Source organism: Sphaerodactylus townsendi, linkage group LG13 (genome assembly GCF_021028975.2).
Source record: "Sphaerodactylus townsendi isolate TG3544 linkage group LG13, MPM_Stown_v2.3, whole genome shotgun sequence".
In the NCBI taxonomy this organism is placed as follows: Eukaryota; Metazoa; Chordata; class Lepidosauria; order Squamata; family Sphaerodactylidae; genus Sphaerodactylus; species Sphaerodactylus townsendi.
Genome location: NC_059437.1, coordinates 30,023,626 through 30,045,103, shown reverse-complemented (window position 1 = coordinate 30,045,103; position 21,478 = coordinate 30,023,626). Strand labels below are relative to the sequence as shown.

Genomic DNA, 21,478 nt, shown 5'->3' with positions numbered 1-21,478 from the left:
CAGAGTTCCAGTTGTTAACAAAAGTCAGGTATTTTCATTGTCCACCTTGTCCTTGATCTTAGCCAGAAATTGGCCATTCAATGCTTTGTTGTACCAGCTTTCAGACCTTGTTTTAATCACACCTTTTCTATACTTCTGCTTGGTTCTCTGGGCTTGTAGTAAATTCCTGTTCTTCACTTCAGTCAATGCCTGTCCTTGACTTTCATTCATATAATTGGCCAGTGCATGTTTCTCCTTCTCCACTGTTTGGAATTCAAAATTTTCCTGACCCTCTGGTGTATTTTCTGCTGACCACAGTCTTCACTTGCCCATGCTTGATGTTTTCAAGCTGCAATATGCCCAGGTATTTATAGGCTTCCTTTTGGTTGTACTTGATTAGTTGGGGCATTTCTATGCTGTCACTTTCAGTGATCTTGCCCCTTTATCTCCACAATGATGCCTTTTTCCAGACCAAACTCCATTGAAATGTCTGTACTGAATATTCGGACTGTGTTCACTAGTGACTGGATTTCTGTGTTTGATTTCCCGTAGAGAAGTTGTTGTTGTTGTTGTTGTCAATGAGAATAATGAGAAAATAGACATTTGAATAATGAGAGTAGACATTTACAATAGTCAAGCATAGAGGTGAAATTCCACACTTAGGGAGGCACAGGAAGCAGAAGATGGGTAGGGTGAGTTACAGAGGAGTGGAGGAGACAGAAGACTCAGGGATGTATGTGATATAGGTATCCATGCACTTATAAAGAAGGGGTGCACCTGGGGACACTGTTAAAGTGGGGCAAAAAACTCATCTCTTCCCAAGGTGCCCCCCAACCATTAAATAATAACCTGTTCCTAGATGTACAGTATCCTCTTGGTCACACCTGTGTTTGACAGATTGCTGACATCTGACTTTTATGCAAACAGATTAGTAAATTACGATTATCTTCTATGGGAGGAAGGATAGACCTTACAGCTGGCAATTAAACCTACTCAGTGCCAACCACTGAGACTCTAATCTGAAACTTAATTTGCGCAGGCCCACCCCAGATTCTATTTTTGGGAGAACATTAGATTGGTTTAGCACATGAGAACCAGAGGAACATTTACTTCTTGAAGAAGTCCTGCAAGATGCAAACAGCAGTCAACTTTGTGATGTATTGTGGTTGCTGTTTCACTCACAGTTACTAGCAGGTTATATTGCTGAGTGTGAAGAACTGAGTCGTACATCTCCCTCCTTGGATTTTTGCAATGTTTTGTCAATAGGTCCATAGTCCTTAATTCCAGGCATAGATGGTTGAATGAGAGTCAAAACAAGCTACTTATGGTGTATAATTTAAATTAGCCATGCATATTCACAAGGCACTTTTCTTAATCATGTAAATTATGCTTCTCTGCTTTTTTTAAATGATGACTATTGTGCTCATGCACACATTAGCTCAGCAAAATAAAAAAATAGAGGCAAATAGCACCTTCCCTTTACATATTACAATAAAACTATTACGCACACAGCAACCAAACCCTCATCATACAATACACAGACAACCATCAGTTGAGAGATATCAGGGTATACTTTCTCCATAAAGGAGAGGGTGGATTAAACATTCTTCACAGTTCTTTATTGGTGGTATGAAAATTAAAATAAAAACATCTTACGAAAAATATTGTCTAAATCGTTCCATAAAGAACACTTGAAATCTGACAAACAAGAGGAAAACAGGGAAGAAAGGTGGTTTGTAAAACTAACTCTTAGGGATGGGTCTATAATCTGGCAAGCTGAGGTGTTGGCCACAGCAGGAGGATTTAAGGGAACAGTGGCCTCTGCTACCACCTCTCTGGTAGGGTTCCCAACCTCCAAGTGGGCTTGGAGATCTCCTGGAAATACAATTGATCTCCAGATGACAGAGATCAGTTCCCCTAGAGAAAATGGCTGCTTTGGAGGGTGGGGTAGGTTTATGGAATCATACCCCACTCAGGTCCCTTCCAGGCTCCACTCCTTAAATTTCTAGGCATTTCTCTACCCGGAATTTGCAAACCTATCTACCTTCTCCTCCATTGCCATGTTTGTGCCCAACACATAATGGAACAGCCTCAGGAAAAGCCTGAAGGCAGAAAGCCCCCAAGAAGAACACAAGTATCGCAGCAGAACAGACAACAGAAAAGCAGGCAGAAGGATACCAGCTGCCAAATTATCAGTTCTACTGCCCCAGAACTGGTAGGCTTGCTGCAAAAACCTGTTGCGTAGTCCTTTCTGGTCATTTGTACTGATGACAGACAGACAGACACAGACAGACAGACAGACAGACAGACAGACAGACTAGTTATAGCATTTGAAAAATGTTCCTCTTGTGAAATATCTTCCCCACTCAAGGATAATTAATATACATCCTCTCACAGCTGAACCTTGTAAAGTTTTACTGAAGGGTGGCGGCAGCTTGCTAAAACAGAATACTGAGAAATAAAAGTAACTCCAAAACATAGGGCGGAAAAAGCAAGGATTTTGCATCTTTGTTTCTCTTTGCAGCTCTGTACTTCTTGGGTGTGGTGGTCTTTTCTGGCTAAGCTTTCTCTGTGATTTCAGCTGTGAGTGTCTGCCACTTCTCTCCTTGGAAGCATATGTTGTAGTCTCTCTACATTATACAATGTGTGTATGCTCTAACTCACAAAATACATAATAAAATATTAGCGGTGGGCCAGAACAGCAGTCATTAATCTCCAACCCTCCTGAACTCTGGAGGATATGGATCATTAAGAACCCTCTCCAAACTGCCAGATGCTTTCTGGAAATCAAAAAAGCCTGTTTAAAAAAAGGAGAAAAAAGAGAAAAAAACACCCTTCTCTGTTTGTGATTTGCATCATCCAAAAGTATCCCTTGTGGATTAATTCCTAAAATTCAAGCCCATCATATAAATTATGAAAGCTCTTGTCACAAAAGTATTATGACAACCGTTTTTAAAAAGTTAAATAACTTCATGGAGGAGAGCAGGACTGTCAACAGGAATAAACCAATGTTGTTAAATAGAACCTCAGTATTCAGAGGTAGTATATCTCTGCATACCAACAAAAAAACAGGGAAAGACTTCTCTTCAGGTTTTGCAAGTAGACTTCACACAGGCATCTGACTGGCCAGTGCTGGGCTGAAAGGGTCTATGGCAGTGATGGCGAACCTTTTCGAGACCGAGTGCCCAAATTGCAACCCCAGACCTACTTATTTATGGCAAACTGCCAACATGGCAATTTAACCTGAATACTGAGGTTTAGTTTAGAAAAAATGTTTGGCTCCGAGGCATGCATTACTCAGGAGTAAGCTTGGTGGTAGTTGCTTTGTTTTGAAGCAACCATGCAACTCTTTGAGCGGGTGAATCATGACCCTAGGAGGGTTTACTCAGAAGCAAGCCCCATTGCCAGCAACCGAGCTTACTCCCATGTAAAGGTTCATGCTTTAGTTCTTCGCATGAAAATCAGTGGGGTTTAACAGCACTTAACAGGGTTACCTACACTGCTTCCCCAAAACTGGGTCTTAGGTTTAATGCTAATAATCGAGCCCAGCAGCCCAGGCCAGCCTAGATGTGTGTGGGGAGCACTGTGTTTGCGTGTGCCCACAGAGAGGGCTCTGAGTGCCACCTCTGGCACCCGTGCCATAGGTTCGCCACCACTGGTCTATGGCGTGCTCTGGCAAGGTATGTCAGGTTCCCTTAAAACATCCAGTTTTAAAATAGCCCTTTTTAAATGATTACACCAGTACAGTAATAGCAAGCTTCTCCAAAGCATGGCAAGATAGGAGCCAGCAAAATGACAAGAGGCTTAAAGACTAGAATGGGAAAAATATTTTTCATCATATTTATCTATTCCATAAACACCACTTGGAATGCCTGCTGCAATCATAACATTTTGACAAAGTGCTATAAATTTTACTCAGCGTCTCTTTACTAGCCTCCGCGCAACTCAGCAATGTTCCCGTATTTCACACACATTTCATGCAATCATTTAAACACTTATTGCATTCATAGCAGGTTATGAATGTATGTAACACACTCTAAATTCTCCTTGTTAAAGAGGAAGAAAGGGAGATCCCACCATTTCAAAGCTTTACACAAAATCACTAGAGCAGGCAGAGGCTGCAACTAGAGAACTTATTATTTGCAAGCATTTTCCCTGCAATATCAGTTTAACTTGAGATGAAATTAAATGGATGGTGGTGGATGAGTATATGTGTGGGTTTGTGTGTGAGAAAAGGAACACTCTGGTGTGCATGCACAAGCCTGGCATTCAAAAGCTAAAACCTAAATTTTAAAAACTGACATTTGAAATATTGAGCTCTGGCAGAATCTCCACTTGGAGAGTTGGAGGTCAGCTTTTAATGGGGCAGGCCTTTGGTTTGGGTAACAACAATTTATTTCACACTGGGGGGATCAGTGTAAGAACTCAAACAGCTAATTGTGACGTCTGAAAATTCAATGCATTTTGTGGCTTTAGACAAAACTAAAACCTGGTTGATTCTGTGGGCCAGTAATGCACGAGAAAGGGAGGATATTAGTGGTGCCTGCCCCAAAACTTTTTTTGCGGGAGTGGGGAAATTTGGTGGCACAATGTCCTCCATGGACCCCTTCCCACTCCTCATGGTCTTTGCACTCCTCCTCCTTTGGGAACAGTCCCTTTTGTACTTCACCTTTGCACAGTGTGGGTAAGAAAACCACAAGAGCGAGGCAGGGCAGAGGATTTGGTAGTCAGTGAAAAGCACCATAATAAGGCACTGGTACCAACTCCTGATGCCAGCCCTGGGTAATACCCAGAATGAAAATGTTAACAAAGCTATATGAGGATTACTGAATCTTACTTATACCTTTTCATTCAGACACACAAATACAGTCTGGTACAGCTACAGGTCTTCATAATGCAGGTCTTCATAACACACAACAATTAGCTGCTGCTGCTGCTTACATGCCCATCTCGAGAACAACCATGGCAAAGAATCCCCAAAACTGCTCAAGAGTTGAAGACAGGGGTTTCCAGTGGGATTTCTCTCCCATCCCTTTGAACTGCTGATTCCTCTACATCACAAGCTACTTATGAAAGTCCCTTCATTTTCAAAGGCAGATTGTTAGCTAGGCAGGATGGGCTGGGGGAGCTGTAGATAGATCCGGGAGAAAAAACAAACCTTTCCACCCAGCCCAGAACTAGTTTCGTGTTTCTCGGTTGGTACTTTCAAAAATTGGCCTGAATTCATTTGAAGAGGCAATGCCACCTAGTGGAAGCAAGGGGTTACTGAGAAAGCTGACAATGATTTCTATACAGTGAATCATGTACTTTTGCAAAAGTAAGGTTTACCTGTGGAAGTTGACACATGGCAGAGATATTGCCATGCACTGATGCTTGAAAAAGCTTCCCACTTTCACACCACTGCAAGGTTTCAGAACAACTCTGGAAACGTGGACTAGCTACAATGCATACTTGATGATTCACACGAGCTGTCAGAGAGGTGGTGTCTGTGTCTGATCAAAACCTTTCAGGTCATTCCATTTAAAAAAATTACAAAGCCTCACAGTGCCTGAAGAAATGTGTAGATGTCTAACTAAGTGGGTATTCCATTACGCAGGGAAAGATGGTTACATATATATATATAGCCATCAAGTTGCAATGAAGACCCCACAGGATTTTCAAGGCAAGAGACATTCGGAAATGGTTTGCCTTTGTCTGCCTCTGTGTAGCGACCCTGGTATCCCTTTGTGGTCACCCCTCCAAACACTGACCAGGGACAACCATGCTGAGTTTCCTTAGTCCCTTTTGCACATGCAGAATAATGCACTTTCAATCCACTTTCAGTGCATTTTGCAGCTGGATTTCACTGTGCGAAATAGCAAAATCCACTTGCAAACATTTGTGAAACGGACTGAAAGTGCATTATTCTGCATGTGCATGTGCAGAAGGGGCCTTAGTTTCTGAGATTAGGCTAGCCTGGGCTATCCAGGTCAGGGGAGTTACATAACTTTTTTGGGTGTGTTATCAAGTCACAGCTGACTTATGGTGACTCCATAGGGTTTTCAAGGCAAGAGATGTTAGGAGGTGGTTTGTCATTGGCTGCCTCCATGTCATGACCCTGGTGTTTCTTGGAGATTGCCCATCCAGATAATAACCCAGGCTGACCCTGTTTAATTTCCAAGATCAAGCCTGAGGTTATCCATGTCAGGGCAGTTATGTAATAGTAGACCACATATAAACAGTTCCATGTCTAAGACCCTTCATTTTCCAAAGCTCATTCTTTATCAAGCTGATTTTGTATGAAGGCTGTGTACGCAAACAATATTTCAGACATTCACATTCATTCCTTATGCTCTCATCCTTTGACATTTTGTAAATGAATGTGTGAACTCATCTTCTTCAAGTCGGAATTGGCAGTGGGAGCACACTTAAGTCTGAAGGTGGCTATCAATCTGCCATGCTTGTGTTAATTGGTCTTCATGTACCTCCCTTCACCCCATGTAGTCAGGTCTCCAAAAAGAAGGGGAAACCAGTGTTCCACTGTTTGACTCTTCAAAGACTGTTCACAACAGACATCCCAAAATAAATGCCCACTCCTGTGTGCTTATTGTGTGAGGCAATGGCTTTATTGTTGACCTGTTGTAGTTCTTTCTTTTGAAAAGATCCTTTCGTTTATTTTCATTCTAATGGTTTGGATTCTGCACCTGTTCATCTGGCTCAAACCCTAACCACAAGTTTATGTTAACTTTGTCGATGTACTTTTTTTCAATGGTCACAAAATAGAGAAAGTCCAGTCATGTTTTCGAAAAAAAACACACTTCAGAATGAATTCAATTTTTTAACAAAAAATCTGAATTAGAAGTGGCTTTTAAATGGAAAGCTAAAACTCTTTTGAAAAATTAATAACGTTAAGTAGATTTCTGGGCAGACTTTACATTTCTCAGACCTCTGTTAGAAACCCTGATTTGGCTGCTTAAGGTTTTCACTGCAAAAAGAGAGTTAATGCAGAATTTCAGTGCCTTATAAAAATCTGTATATTCAATCTAAATTGAGTAGGAGTTAACTCAATCTAAACAGCCTGTGACATAATGTTTACTCAGTCTGTACTAGGAATTCCACACCCTGACTTTACCCAGGGCCAACTATTCATACAAAAACATTGTTAGAAGACATCCCTAAATGTGTAGCCCAAATGTGTAGGCTGATATTCCTTTCTTCTCCTCTGTTTTCAGGCCACTAAAATACAGCCGAAACAAGCAAACAGGGCTCAATGAAATCAAGCTGAAAAAGTAGCCCAGTAATGGACCCTTTCTTAATTCAGGACCACTGAATTCCTCCCTGCTGCCATCCCTTTCTCTCACCCTGTCATAGTAATTATGAACATATGCATCTGCTATACAGAGTCATACTATTTATCCATTGCCCGCTCAGCCTGGCAGCTGCTCCCCACAGTCCCAAGTAGGGGAAGGTATTTCCCAATATCTGTTAACTACAGATAGGGATTGAATCTGCAACCTTCTATCTGTTCTGCATCACCTAGCAACAGCCTCCCAGTCAATTTCCCAATCTGTTAAAACCTCTTGTCAGTTCCACTGTTAGTTCCTCCACTGCCAGTGACATTTGACCTCACCCAGGTTTTTTCACACAGCATGATGCAGTGGTTAAAGAGTGGTGGACTCTAATCTGGAGAACCAGGTGTTTCCCTACTCCTAGACATGAAGCCTGCTGGGTGGACCTTGGGTCAGTCACAGTTCTCTCAGGACTCTCTCAGCCCCACCAATCTCAAAGGTGTCTGTTGAGGAGAAAGGAAGGGAAGGAGGGTGTAAGCTGCTTTGAGACTCCTTAGAGTTGAGAAAAGTATAACTCCAAACTCTTCTTCTTTCTTACTACAGCCCCTATTTCGCATGGCTTCTGCACATGCTGCTCTCATGACCCCCAGTGCAGTTTCTTCACCAGCAGAAAAGCTGGTTGGATCTAATCAATTGTATTGATAGGCAAGTCCCAAGTGATTGGAAGCATGTCAAATCTAGTGAGCAACAACAAAATTCCACAACAACTGAAGGAGAGGAATCAGGATGAGATGTAGCCAGATACAGTTCTTGGAGCCTGGTCAGACAGCACCTACCAAGATTTCAAGAGCAACAACAGATGTACACAAACAGAAACATGGGTTGTATTGTCGAAGGCTTTCACGGCCGGAATCACTTGGGTGCTGTGTGGTTTCCAGGCTGTATGGCCGTGTTCTAGCAGCATTCTCTCCTGAGAATAGTTTCTCTCCTGAGAATTGGATGCAGGCGGCGATCAGGGAAGAGGGCACTGCTAGAATTTCGCCATACAGCCTGGAAACCACACAGCACCCAAGAAACATGGGTTTCCATGATGTCTGCATGTAGCAAAGTTGCAGCTACGCATGATCTCAGCATGTGATGTAGACCCACTTATCCCAGCTACACCCAAGCTGGCAAAAAAAAGAGAAGACAAGTGAAACATTTCTGAGCATTTGGCAAATTGGATTGATTCCCTGCCAACAGCCTCTTCAAGAAACAGTACAAAGGCCCAGAAAATTGCAAACAAACTAAATATTATTTCAGGACTTCAGGTTTCATGCTCAGTTTTTGTAGATAATTGAGTTGCTTGTGGGATGTTCGGTTGAAGAGCAGACGGTTGTAACTCTGGCTGGACACTGCACGGGGACGCTTCTAAGAATTGACTACATTCTTCTGAAATTAATAGTATTTCCTTTGGATTACTCACTGAGCTTGCCTGAAAGTGGGGGCGTACATCTGGTGCAGTTAAAAAGTAACTAGGATGGGCAGAAATTCTGTCCTCAAGAGTTGAAAGGAAGCAAGACCAACTTAAGCTGATGGCTTTTCAGAACACACCCAGACACATTACACACATTTCTGGCTGGTTTGGAGTACAAATGAAGCTAAGCCACAGCTTGCAAGCTAGAGGTGTCAAACAGGCAATTTGATCTTAAGTTCAGTGGGACTGACTTCCATGTACGTAAGTATACATAAGATTGTAGGGGTTGCATGAAAGGGGTTTCTGTTAAGAAAAGAGCTGCTAAGGGCCTTGTTTGGAAGTCTAAAGAATGAAGTCATGGCTATAAGCATACAAACACCACAAATATTGCTGATTCACAGGCATTGTAATCGAACTGCAGAAACTATTTCCTTATTTATTGCAATGACTTTATTTATTGCAATGTTGTTATTTAATAAGTATTCAGGGATCTGCATGTGATTAATCCACATCTTTAGAATCCCAGATTTAATATTTTTTAAAATCCATGTTTCTAGTTGACTGTGGAAGGAAGTTGAAATTTGTCAGAGCAGCTCCTGTACAAGTCTTTGAATAAAAAACCCATCTGAAAGTATCCACTCCCTCAAAATAAAAAGTAAACCAGAATTTAGGAGGGAAATTCACATCTTGAGATCTTCCACATGCAAACTTAACAGTTTGAAATTTGTGAGAATTCTTCATGCCATGTCAAGTGCAGAGATTTTATGTGCCACCTCTCAATATCCTCTTAACACCATTTATGGAAAACCCAGTAGTTCCTCATATTAGATGTGAAAATTCTTCACAAGTCATGACACAATTATTGTCCTGTTGTGCCAGATAGGGGAGGGGCAGAAAGTAGACTTGCCTTCTGGTTGACTGTTTCATATTTAAAAACCAAGTCTCATGGCACCTTACAGACTTCAAATTTATTGTGGAAGAAGCATTTGAAGTCATAGCCAACATTCTTGGGCACCTGCATTATTGTTCGTCAGTAGCTCACTTCATGTAATAATTCAAGCATCCGAAGAAGCCAGATCCCATCATACTTATCACAGCTAGTCTGTGAGGTAGGCTGAGAGTGACTAGCCCAAGATTGGGGATGTAAACCTGAATTTTCCCAGTCCTAGTCCAACGTATAATGACTACACAACACTGGCTTTGCAGGCCCCAAAAACATACAATAGTGTTTAGATATCACAATGGTCTTTCTTGCTTTGGTTTACCGTGTTATAAATACACACACATATACCCAGAAAACACAGACCAAAGAACATATAACCAGCCAGCCTCTAAAAGAATATCTCAATTTTCTGAATGCAGCATAGTTTCAAAAAGTGTCCAGCAAAATAATGGAGCCATTCTATTTCCATACAGAAAAACACAGTTCTCAGCTTTATAGCACTTTTAGCTTTACAGTTAATCTATCCTAGGATTTAAGGGTTGATCCATCCACACTGACACACCTTTGAAGAAATTAAACACTCACATTTTTGGTTGGGTTTTTACCTCAGACCAAGGGAAGGCAAAAGGGCTGAGTAAGCCTCCCTTCACCCACACACACAGCGTCTCTTCAGGAAGGACAACAGCCATGCCATTGCTGTGGGCTGGGTCACTCATGGCAACAAATTGACCCCTTTTCCATCATCCAAGAAATTAGGAGCAGCTTTCTCCACTGAAAGCCCATGCATAATTATCTGGGTATTTCCCCCCCTTCAATGGAACGTGCTGTGCAGCACTCATTCCACGTAGGCCTTTCCAAAGCCTCCTCCGCTGAAGCAGCCACAAAGCAGATGGAGCCCAGGCAGTTGGGTTTGGTCAGGAGGGTGTGTTGTGGAACCAGCCAAAAAAAAAATCATTGACACCATTAGGATGACACATTTATTCATTTCCCCTTTTTTGTTCATTTCCAACAAGCCTGAGACTGAAACATTCAGCATTGTTTACTGTGACTGGAAGCGGCTCTTTGGAGTCTCAGGCAGAAAATGGTGTCCCCCCCAACACTTATGTGAAATCTTTTTAGCTGGAGATTAAACTGGAACCCTTTTCAATATTCCAGATGTGCTCCAACCCGGGACTTAGCCACTTTTCCATACAAGGACAGCTGGCTCCGAAAGGTGGGACTTGAAGAAAGTGAGAATCATTACAGTAGAGCAGACTGAGAGGCAGTGTTGCATAGTCGTCAACCTGTCAGGCTAGAATATGGGAGTGCCAGGTTCAAATCCCCACTTTGTCATGGAAGTCTCCTCAAGGGACAATGATCTAGTCAATCACTCTCACCTAGCCCACTGCACAGGGTGGTTGTGGGGGGCAAAATGGAAGAGGGGAGAATGATGCATGCTTCTTTGAACCCCATTGGAGAGAAATAAAAATCTAAACAGACTGCTGTACCAGATGGACTTGTTGGAGAGGCTGTGTAGCAGTGGCTTGGCTTTACATGCAGAAGGCCCCAAGTTCTGTTCCCATCATCTCCAGGTGAGCAATGACCAACAGCAGCTGTTGGGGCCCTTAATCTGCCAGAGAGCCTGGAGAGCTGCTGTCAGTTGAACCACAGACAACACTATCCTCAGCGGATCAAGACTCTGATGATCAAAGGCAGCAGAAGTTTCTTCTATGTGACATACTTCAAAATCAGGACAATTTTCTTGTGTCCAGGGCCAGATCTTCAACATCCTCTTCCTGACCAGCCAAACCCAATATATGTAATTAAGGAACAGGATATATTCAAATCATGTGCATCAGTTTAAGTTATATAGTTGACACAAGCCACAGAACACAACTTACACAAGGGCAGAATTTTAAACTGAGTGATTCTTCAAAAAGTCAACACACACTTTACTCTCCCCAAGGAAATTAAGGGGTGTCATGCCTCCTGAATCACAGAAGTACTTTTAAACAATAAACATCCGATGTCTGCATACTCTTTCTGTCTTCTGATTTGTCACACATGATCTAGCAAATAGGAACTGCTGTGCAGGCCCCAATGCCAAAGTTGATGACAGGCATCATCCTGGACAAAGGACAGGCTAGCTGGAAACATGTGAGCAGCAAGGATCTTACCTGCATTTTGCATATGGGGAGAGCATTGAACTGAATGACCTCAAGAACCCCCCCTCCCAACCGCACTCTGAAGGCTTCACTGTTTCATAAGCGCTTGTGCAAAAGTGCCAAAAGAACAGCTTCAAAAACAGACGCCTAGCTTTGGGCGGCATTTCTGTTGTGGCCAGCCAGCTGAAGAACATATGTGAGAGAATGTGAGGAACAATACTCAACATTCGAAGAGCAGGCGTGAGACGCAACCCCCCCTCCCCAAGCGAACCAAAACTCCTCCAATTGAACTCCAGGGACACTTGGCTTCGACACTTGAAAGAGTCTTTACAGGCCAACGGAAGGCGGACAGGGGTAGAATTGCTTTCCTGTAGTTTTTCTGCTTCTTCACAGAGAGAAATTCCAGTCTGGCAGCTGTGTTGCTACCACCAAAGACAGAAAGGAACCTTGGGGCATCTTAAAAACTTTAGAAATTTATTGTGGCACAAGCTTTCATAGGCCAAGGCCCACTCCATCAAATGCTTGAAACAAAATCTCAGCCAGTTAAAATTAGCAACGTATTCAGAAACAAGCGGAAGAACATTTCACTTGTCTGGGATGCTCTGCTGCTGATATGAAAGTTCACATTCTTCAACCAAGGAACTTCAATGGAGGCTCCTATGATAAGCTGATGAATTCAGAGTTTTAATTGAGTTACCAGAGCTTTAAAAGAGAAACGCCTTCCTCAGCCACTACAGGTTGAGCTAAACTAGCCTAACAAAATGCAACCATTTGTGAATGGTTGTGTGCTCATCTTGTATACTTAGCAGTTTCATATATAAACATCAGCAGCTAGACCTCTGGTATTTCCTGGCCTGTTGGCAATACCCACCCACCCCCCATTTTGAGTATCTGTCTATGCATTGGGGTTACACTTCACACATCACAAAAAAGAAGCTGAGAAGAAATTTTTAAAAAATGTATGCTTCAATAAATATAAGGCTCCCTTTTTGTTATTGCAGAAAAGCTCTCTTCAGATTCTCCAGAGAGATATCCTTCTAGAGTGGAAGCTTGAGAAAGCCACAGCAACTCCCCATTTCTGCCATGGAATCCTTCTGAATTGTAAAAGATTTTGTGAGTGTGTTCTAAGGAGCCTGTGACTGGGATGGGTGTGGTTGTTTGCAGGCCGAGGGCTGGAGGAGACTAGGAGGTGGGATCACCCTGAGGCAACTGTTGCAAACTTCATTGTCTTTTGTGTATAAAAACTCACACAACTGGCAACCGGCCAGCCTCTTCCCTTCAGCAGTTAAGCTTACTCCCTCAGGCTTACCCCATCTTTCCCAACTCCACTGCACCACCAACCCTTAACAGCATGGCCCAATAACTGGACCTACCCTCATTGTTTGGAGTCCTCCCTTTCTAACTCTCTGCTCCACTCCCTCCTCATTCCCAATGATATGCTTCACTCTATACAGTGATGGCAAAGGCTAGCCAACCCCATCGATGTGCTGGAACCACAACCATATCACCGGTTTTGCTTATCCTGATATCACCCCATGCTGCTTTCTGTCCCCTTGGTCTGAAAGGATAGCCTCTGCCCTCCCCAATGAGTTCACTGGCCGGCCTGCTTTAGCCTATCATACGTCTTTCTGGGTACCACTTCTCCCATTCTCTTATCTGGGATATTTAGCGTTTTCTTCAGAAATCATACACCGTATAAACTCGTGTATAAGCCGACTCGTGTATAAGCCCAGGCACCTAATTTTACTAGCAAAACCTGGGGACACCTATTGACTCACCTATAAGCCGAAGGTGGGAAGCTGGGAGGCAGAGGGAGCTCCTTATTTCGGCAGTGACTCCCCCTGATGTCATTGCCCAAATAAGGAGCTCCCTCCACCTCCAAACCCAGCTGGGAGGTGGAAGGAGCAACAAGTGGCTGCTGCAGCCACAGGGAGGTTGTTCCGGCCACACACACCCAGCCTGGACAGAGGCCTGAAGAGCCGGCTGGTAAGCAAGACTCGTGTATAAGCCGAGGGGGCATTTTTCAGCCTTAAAACAGGGCTGGAAAAGCTTGGCTTATACGAGAGTATATACAGTATCCCCCCCCCCCCCCCCGCCCCAAGAAATGAATTAATTGGAAATCAGGCCAGTAGTATTTTCAGCTCTTAATGAACAGTAATATTACTGAGTTTCACAGCCCCATCATTCTGACTTGAAAACCCTCATTTTGGCTGTGTACCTCTGTTCTGTGAATTGAGCACGAGCCTTTATTTTCAGTTTTGTTTGTGTGCACCAAATTTTGCCAACTAAGTTTACACATTTTTCAGGCAATTGTGTAAAAATAGCATATTAACTATAAAGTGCAGTAAATGAAAATGAACAAGTCAGGAATGCTGGCAATGAAAATGCGAAAAGCAAAAAGCCTTATAGCAGTACCATACAAAAATGGAGATGAAAAAGGGCAACATTTCTATATCCCTTATTTAAGAATAAATTTTCCAATTAAGTGCCTGGTATGAGGTTGACGGGGTTCTATTTTTATGACCCTCATGTTCCCCAATAAGAAGCCAAGGTGTCTGTGGATTCTGAAACCAGTTTTTCTTCTTCAAATTTTCATGTTAGCTTATTACTGAGACTACTTCAATGTACATGGTTGTTTACAGCACATAAGATGTGTTCTTAATTTTTTTTAATGGCTAGTGTCAACAGCAGAAATTGCTGCCAGAGTCTCAATAACAGAAAGAATAGAAGGAGTAAGCGTGTGAACACACACAGAAACATAAGCATGAAAAATCAGGACTGAGAATGCTGGAGGTTGTATGAAACAGTGAAAACTCCATGTGTAGGGGTAGTGTACCTCTGGAGTTCCAGAAGCTAGACAACAGGGGATAGTTTTCACATTCCTGCCCAGCCTGGCTGCTGTTGCAAACAGAATGACCATCTAGTTGGACTGATTCAGCAAGATCACTTAATGGATTTGGAGTAATGTAGCGACTGAGACATTTAGATGGGATCCAAGTCACCAGGTTACTAGGTGATCTTAAGCAAGTCACTTGGATTCATTTGCAATATGGGGATAATGCCATCTTCCTGTACGGTTGTAAGAATCACTGTGATAGTATATAAGAAACAGTTTGAATGCTCAACATGCTGTACAAACATTAGCGATTATTATTACTATATGGAAAAGAACTGGATCAGAAACAGCATTGCTCATGCACTATGAGCAGAAAAAAACATTCACATCTTTCTCCAGCCCCCACTACTGAGGCAGATAATGCAACCTGGCAGGTTTTGAAGCTTCTTGCAGGATCTGTAACGTCTAGAACTATGTAACAGAAAGAAAGGTGAAACTTATACATTTGAACTATTAAACCTGACCCCATACTACAAGTAATGATCCTCAACAAATTTCTAGGCTTCTGTGTTACATATACACACAGACCTTAAGAATGCAATCTTCTAAACAAAGCCATATTCTGTCATATTTACATTTATATTGGGCTCAGACAACCACGTCTTTTCCCCTGCTCTTACTAAAACAGAACCTGATGAATAATAATTAGTAAGCCATTCATTAAAAAAACAATAAATAGAAAATGAGGGGGAGGTTGTTCCGTACATGAAGAGGGCTGTCTGCTTTGTAAAGCCAAAAGAAAAAGTGAACATATAAAGTCTTTAAAAAACAGAAACAAGGAAAACCATCTAGGCTGGTTCACACAACCATGCAAGTCACTTGATATCTCTGACTCTCCTGTTCTTCACAACAAGACAGCTGAACCTTTTTTGCCATGGAAGTTATATGTGTGATGTTCATTGGTGCTCGCTCATTCACACATGCAAGCCACCATTTGCTGATCTTGACTTCACAACCATCTGACAAACAAGTCTGTGAACCAGGTCTTAATTCAGCCCAAGCTGGTGAATCCAGAAAGGTTTATTCTTCCATAGATAATGCTTGCTCCATACCATTTTGATCTCTCAACTCTACTAAGTTTTATTGTGCCTACCCCCCCCCTTCACAATCTTTTCCCCACAACCCACTTAATCTTATTGGCAAGCTTGTTAACCATAACTCTCCCCACCCCCTAAATTATCCAGTTAGACCCTACTAAAATAACAGCACAAGAAATCTCTGCATTTAAGGTTGGCTTGTGTTATTTCACAACTGACATTCATAATAAGCCCATTTAAAACAATTAAAAAAGACAATTGGGGGGAAAGGAACATGGCCAAATCCAGTTCATTAGGAGTCATGGAAACCATCATCAGCCCCCCCCCCCACCCCTTTGTCAGGGAACAGAGCTGCAAGAAAAACAGCTGGACTTGGTTCGATGCTTTAAATTAAAAGCAATCTAACAAGATCTGCAGGGGATAACTCCCTTTGGCAGCGTACTGAAGGCCCGAGTTTCATTTCTACCAAGTCAGTGTAATAGCACTCAAAAAAACAGCTAGAAAGGAAATTCCTCAGAACTGAGGTAGTTTCTTGGTCATCGGCACCATTTTCCAACTCCTTGCAAAAGCAATGCAACTATTTACAATCCTTCCCATGGACAAATTTATAACTCCCCCCCCCCCCGCCACATTTTATGCATTTATGACTGGGTTTCTACAAAAGAAAAGAAAACAAACCCCAAACACCTAGCCAGAAAATGCCTTGTTGAGTTATAGAACATATTTTTTTGTTTTTTAAAAAAATAAATAACTGGCTAGAAACTTCTAGAAATCTGATGCCTCTGGGATTGGTTTATTGTAGTATCAGCCAAGCCTATTTTATCTTTAAAGTTCTACAGGAATTTGGTGTGTGAACAAAAATTCTGACCCTGAGCTAATTAATGTTTCAGTATAAAAATAGGAGAGAAAATAGCTCAACCCAACCTCAGAATACAAGGCTGGATTGTAATAAATCTGTCCATCATTCTCTCTCTCTTTTTCTATTGGGTCACATGCTTTTGGAGACGGAGGGACTCTACTGGATGCCAACATCTGTTTAAGGTAGGAAAAATTTCCAGAACAATTTTTAGTTCTTTTTTGCAGACTTATACCTGTTATTCCTTTAAAGCAATTTAATTCCTTTAAAAATACAAATAAAAATATGTACAATTATTTTAGCTGCCACCACTTTCTGTGGCAGAGCTCCTGTAGGGAGCAGATAAGCACAGAGAGAAGTGAAAATCTCAGCATGCAGTTTACACTCCCTGTGTGGGACTGATCTCCCTTCAGGTGAAATATCACAGCCTCACTTGTTTCCCAAGAATCCATTCCTGCCATGCTCCTGCCTCTATCATGCCTCTGTTGGGTGGGTGAAACCATGCTTTAACAAGGATCTTTTCAATATTCCAGCTTGCAGGCAGGACTGGCAGACTGGCTCTTACATCCTCTGCAAGAACATTTATAAGAAGGTAACACAGTGGATGTTCTAGTGATAAGCCTGTGTCAGAGACCCATTAATAGGTATGCTCTTGAGAGACACCCGGATGGGCCTCAAGGAATAGCCAGTAGCTAGAATTGCATTGATTCCCCGCCCCCCACGCATCTAACCCAATAACCCAAAAATGCAGCTGAATAATTTGCGTGGGGGAGGAGGGTCGAGGTAATTCTTTCTACAGCATCAAACAAGGTTATAAAGCCAAGCCTTCACATTCTGTTCTAAAAGTTGGTAACCCCCAAAAGATTAGCTCTACTTTTCTCTTAAGATAAGGCATCTAACGTAATGGATATGTGTGGGAACTCCACTACACAAAGCACTTTCTGTTGCTTGATAGGCAGTTTCTTTCTCCATGAAATATGATAAATTAAAAAAAAAACCTTTTGCTTCTGTACAGATAATTTCATTTTTCCCCCCAGAAAGACGGGCTCAATACATGCCAAAACAGGAATCTGGAGGGGGTTTTGTATGAAATAGGATAAAATAAAGTTAAAAAGGTTGGGGAATGGGGAAGATGACAGAGAATTTTGATTTAAAAACAAAAATACCACAAGACAAAAGCATTGCTAACTACAGGCCTGTATGTACACTCTGTTAACCACATTTATTGTGGCATCTCAGTAAACAGGTCAGACTAACAGGTCCAAATTCCTGTTTGCTTTTCTCTCCCATTTCCAAAAATATGAGAGAGGGAGAGAGAGAAAGAAGGAAAAACTTATTAAAAACCAGTGGCAACTTAACAAAAACAAAACAAAACTGTACATTGCTGTCCGTTAACTTACAAACAATCCTTTCCCCCTCCCCCCAAAAGTCTCTAGATGGTATAAAAGTGAAATCAGGTGCCTTTTTCTATTTTTTAAAGAAGAGTCATTTTTTTCTCCCCTCTCCAATTCTAAAAAAAAAAAAGGGGGGGGAATGGTTATCTCCACTGTCTTTGTACAGCCAGGAATGAGAAAACGCTAAGAAGCAAGGCAGCTTCTGACAGGCCCACGTTGGTGGCAGAATCGTCCAACTCTTTGTCTGCTTTCTTGGTATCCCGTATTACTTCTGTTGCATTGAACACGAATTCTGGGGAACACTGCTGTAACTCACAACCACTTCCACTGCCTTCTCCACTGGCATCGTCACCTGCAAGATCAGATGAGAGATTACATTTCAGACTAGCCGGCTTAAGGTGTCCCAACAAAGCAGAAGATTCACAGCCCACCTACCCAACAACTGTTGGTGCCACACAATGAAGGACACAGTGAATTACACACAAAACCCCAGCCTGAATAAATCTAGAGTACAGCAGCACCAAATACCTTCAATGTCACGAACCAAGCTGCACAGGGGCCAAACCACATATTCAGAAAAATCACAGGGTCAAATGTCTTTCCCACTTTGTACCAAGAAATAATGTGGTTAAAAGCTCCTCCCTTAGCAAAAATCCATAGCTTGTTGCTATCTAGCATTTCAAAGAGAAGGGTTCTAAACAGTCTTTCTTAGTTATCTATTAAGTTTCGACATTTCTGGAGGCTTTTCTCTCATCTGGTAAAGACCATAAACACCAAATCCAGAGATTGCATTCTGGGACGATACAGTGTTGTGAGGACTATACCACCATGTGCTTATTCAGGATCTGTAGATCAACTTTGCCTCCAGTTAGTATTTACGTTCTGCACCTCCTAGCAGTTCATAAATAGCTATTTCTACCCCTAGTCCCACTATCAAAAACCCTGTGGGATCTATGGGAGAATTTAGAGGACACTTTTACTATGTCTCCACTTCTTTCTGCCTGTATGCACTTTGGAAGCTAACTGCATCGTCTCACCATGCAACAGGGCAGATTTGCTGCTTTTGGGAAAGCAAAAGCGTATGTACTGTTGAAGACTTTCATTGCTAGAATCAACCGGCTATTGTGGGTTTTCCAGGTTGTGTGGATGTGGTCTGGTAGTTTTTACTCCTAAGGATTCGTCCACAACAGCCAAGCAAAGGAGTGGTCACAATAATTCTCCTCCCCAATTGGTCAAAAGGTTACTTTTGCAGAAATAGGCCAACTGCACCATCAGCTTCTTAGAACTTCCATCAGCTACAACAACAAACATATCTCCTGGGAAGAAGCAGTTACACTTACTTATATCAATGAAGTCTACATCATTCCCATTGTAAGCATTTTTCATTTTACTGGTCATGATTCGAAGAGTCATAATTTGCTGACGAATCATTAAGTCTGGTTTCAAGGTGTCAACCTGCACTTCAGGATTGTTTGCCTGATTGGCTAGGCCATTTGCTGTCACCGCAAAGATGTACCTGCAACAAAAGCAAACTATTTGGTCAGAAGTGAGTTTATCTATACCATGGCAGTTAAATTGAACTGCCAGGGCCAATATAAACTAGACACAGAAGATGGACAACAGGGAAGGGATCTGTTTCAGGGATCTGGCTGCTCGCTACTGAAAAAAGAATGTAGATGCCCCTTTGACACCATCCAGACTAAAGGACTCTTCTAGACTAGAGGACTCTACATTTCAGCAGTGTAAGGGAGGACAAATTATGCTGAGTTCCTTTGCAAGTGGCTCTCAAAAAGGAGAATAAGTTCAGAAATGGGACCCACTCCACAAAGATTGAGAACCAGCAGTTCAAAACAATAGGACTAGCTAGCCAGCCAGCATGGAAGGCTGCCTCCCAGCAATCTTCTTCCAAAATGAATTGCTGACCAGAGCTATAGGCAACTCCTGGGGTACACTACTTTCCCCATTGCTCCTGAAGAAGAAGAAGAGTTTGGATTTATATCCCCCCTTTCTCTCCTGCAGGAGACTCCAAGGGGCTTACAATCTCCTTGCCCTTCCTCCCTCACAACAAACACCCTGCGAGGTAGGTGGGGCTGAGATAACTCCGAGAAGCTGTGACTAGCCCAAGGTCACCCAGCTGGCGTGTGGGGGAGTGTACCGGCTAATCTGAATTCCCCAGATAAGCCTCCACAGCTCAGGCAGCAGAGCTGGGAATCAAACCCGGTTCCTCCAGATTAGATACACGAGCTCTTAACCTCCTACGCCACTGCTGCTCCTGCAAAGTATTCTGCCTCACAGTCAAACCCCTTTCTTTCCATTGCACATTTACATTACCCTACACATTTTAAACACCAACTACGTTGAGGGTATGCATTTGGGGGAGGTAAAAAGGCCCCGAAAACTTCCAGTCTGGTTATATATGATGCAGCAATCTCTAACAACAGCTTCTTGCATCACTTACTCCTCCCCAACCTCTGTGGGGTGGCAGAAAACCCAGAATCCATGCATGAAGTCAACTCCCGCTGGAGGCTGTCTTTGGCCAAAAAGGGGCAATGGTCTAGTGGAAAAGAGAAAGTATGTAATCCCTGACTCAGTGAAAACATCAGGCATCCAGATGTTGGGCAGCCTGAAACTGGACACGCTGAGAGAAGTCAGAGAGGAAGAAGGTGCAAGAGGAATTCTGGCTTCTCCCAAACCTGCTTTTGTTGCTTCCATTCCAACACTCTTCTTCATTGACGTTGTCAGCGGCCATCTTCTCATCATTACAGATGTTGCCAGGAAGAGAGGACCAGAACTTTTTTGCTTGCTTCAGTTTTTCTTTCACATCTGTCACCTGTTTTAAAAATATATACATAACAGAAAATATCATAACCCTTTCTTTTGTTTAACTAATCTGGCTTATATGGTATTGGACTGCAGAGCAGATTTGGTGGCAGATTCAATAGACAAGAACTTTTCTTGGAGAAATGCATTGCGGACTTAGGAAAGCCATCATCGGAAGATGAAATAAGTATGTATGTATTTTAGATTTATTAGCGCCTGTTTCAGTCTGTAGCAACCCCAAGAATTTGGCACTAGAGGCAGAATGGAATGTTTACCGCCAGATCCAATACAGCCTTCCAAACCAAGATTTCTTGATGGCCACTTAGTTCAGATGTTTTATAAAAGTGTTAGACAGATCCACAGAGAAAAGGTCGAATCAACGGCTATTAGCTATAAATATCTCTGTGAAGCTTCTTTATACAGAGACAGTAGACTTCCAACTACCAAACTGTGGTGGCAAAAAGCTGGGGAAGACCTGCTTGAAGTCTTCCAGAGACATCTTGGTTGCCCTCCTCCAGAAACTCACTGAACCAGAATCCCCGCAATACAAAGTTTTGCGTTCTTAAACACACACTAGATACATTTTATAATACATATGCACTAATGTGCAAGTAAGTTAGCACACATAGGCTCACATTGTAGCAAAACTACCATGCTGGTGGCATAGCTAAAAGCATAAGCGGTG

General features: G+C 42.4%; 1 protein-coding gene across 1 annotated transcript in view; it reads right to left on the bottom strand.

Annotated features, from left to right (window-relative positions):
* Positions 1-12,247: 12,247 nt before the first annotated feature.
* The window catches only part of GPC4 (glypican 4), a 73,609-nt gene continuing 64,378 nt past the window's right edge, over positions 12,248-21,478 (bottom strand). The window contains exons 7-9 of the mRNA XM_048513985.1: positions 20,667-20,803; positions 19,314-19,489; positions 12,248-18,325 (exon numbers count right to left, since the gene is read on the bottom strand). Coding sequence (XP_048369942.1) covers positions 18,117-18,325; positions 19,314-19,489; positions 20,667-20,803 — 522 coding nt within the window. The 3' untranslated portion in view covers positions 12,248-18,116. The remainder of the gene's footprint in view (positions 18,326-19,313; positions 19,490-20,666; positions 20,804-21,478) is intronic.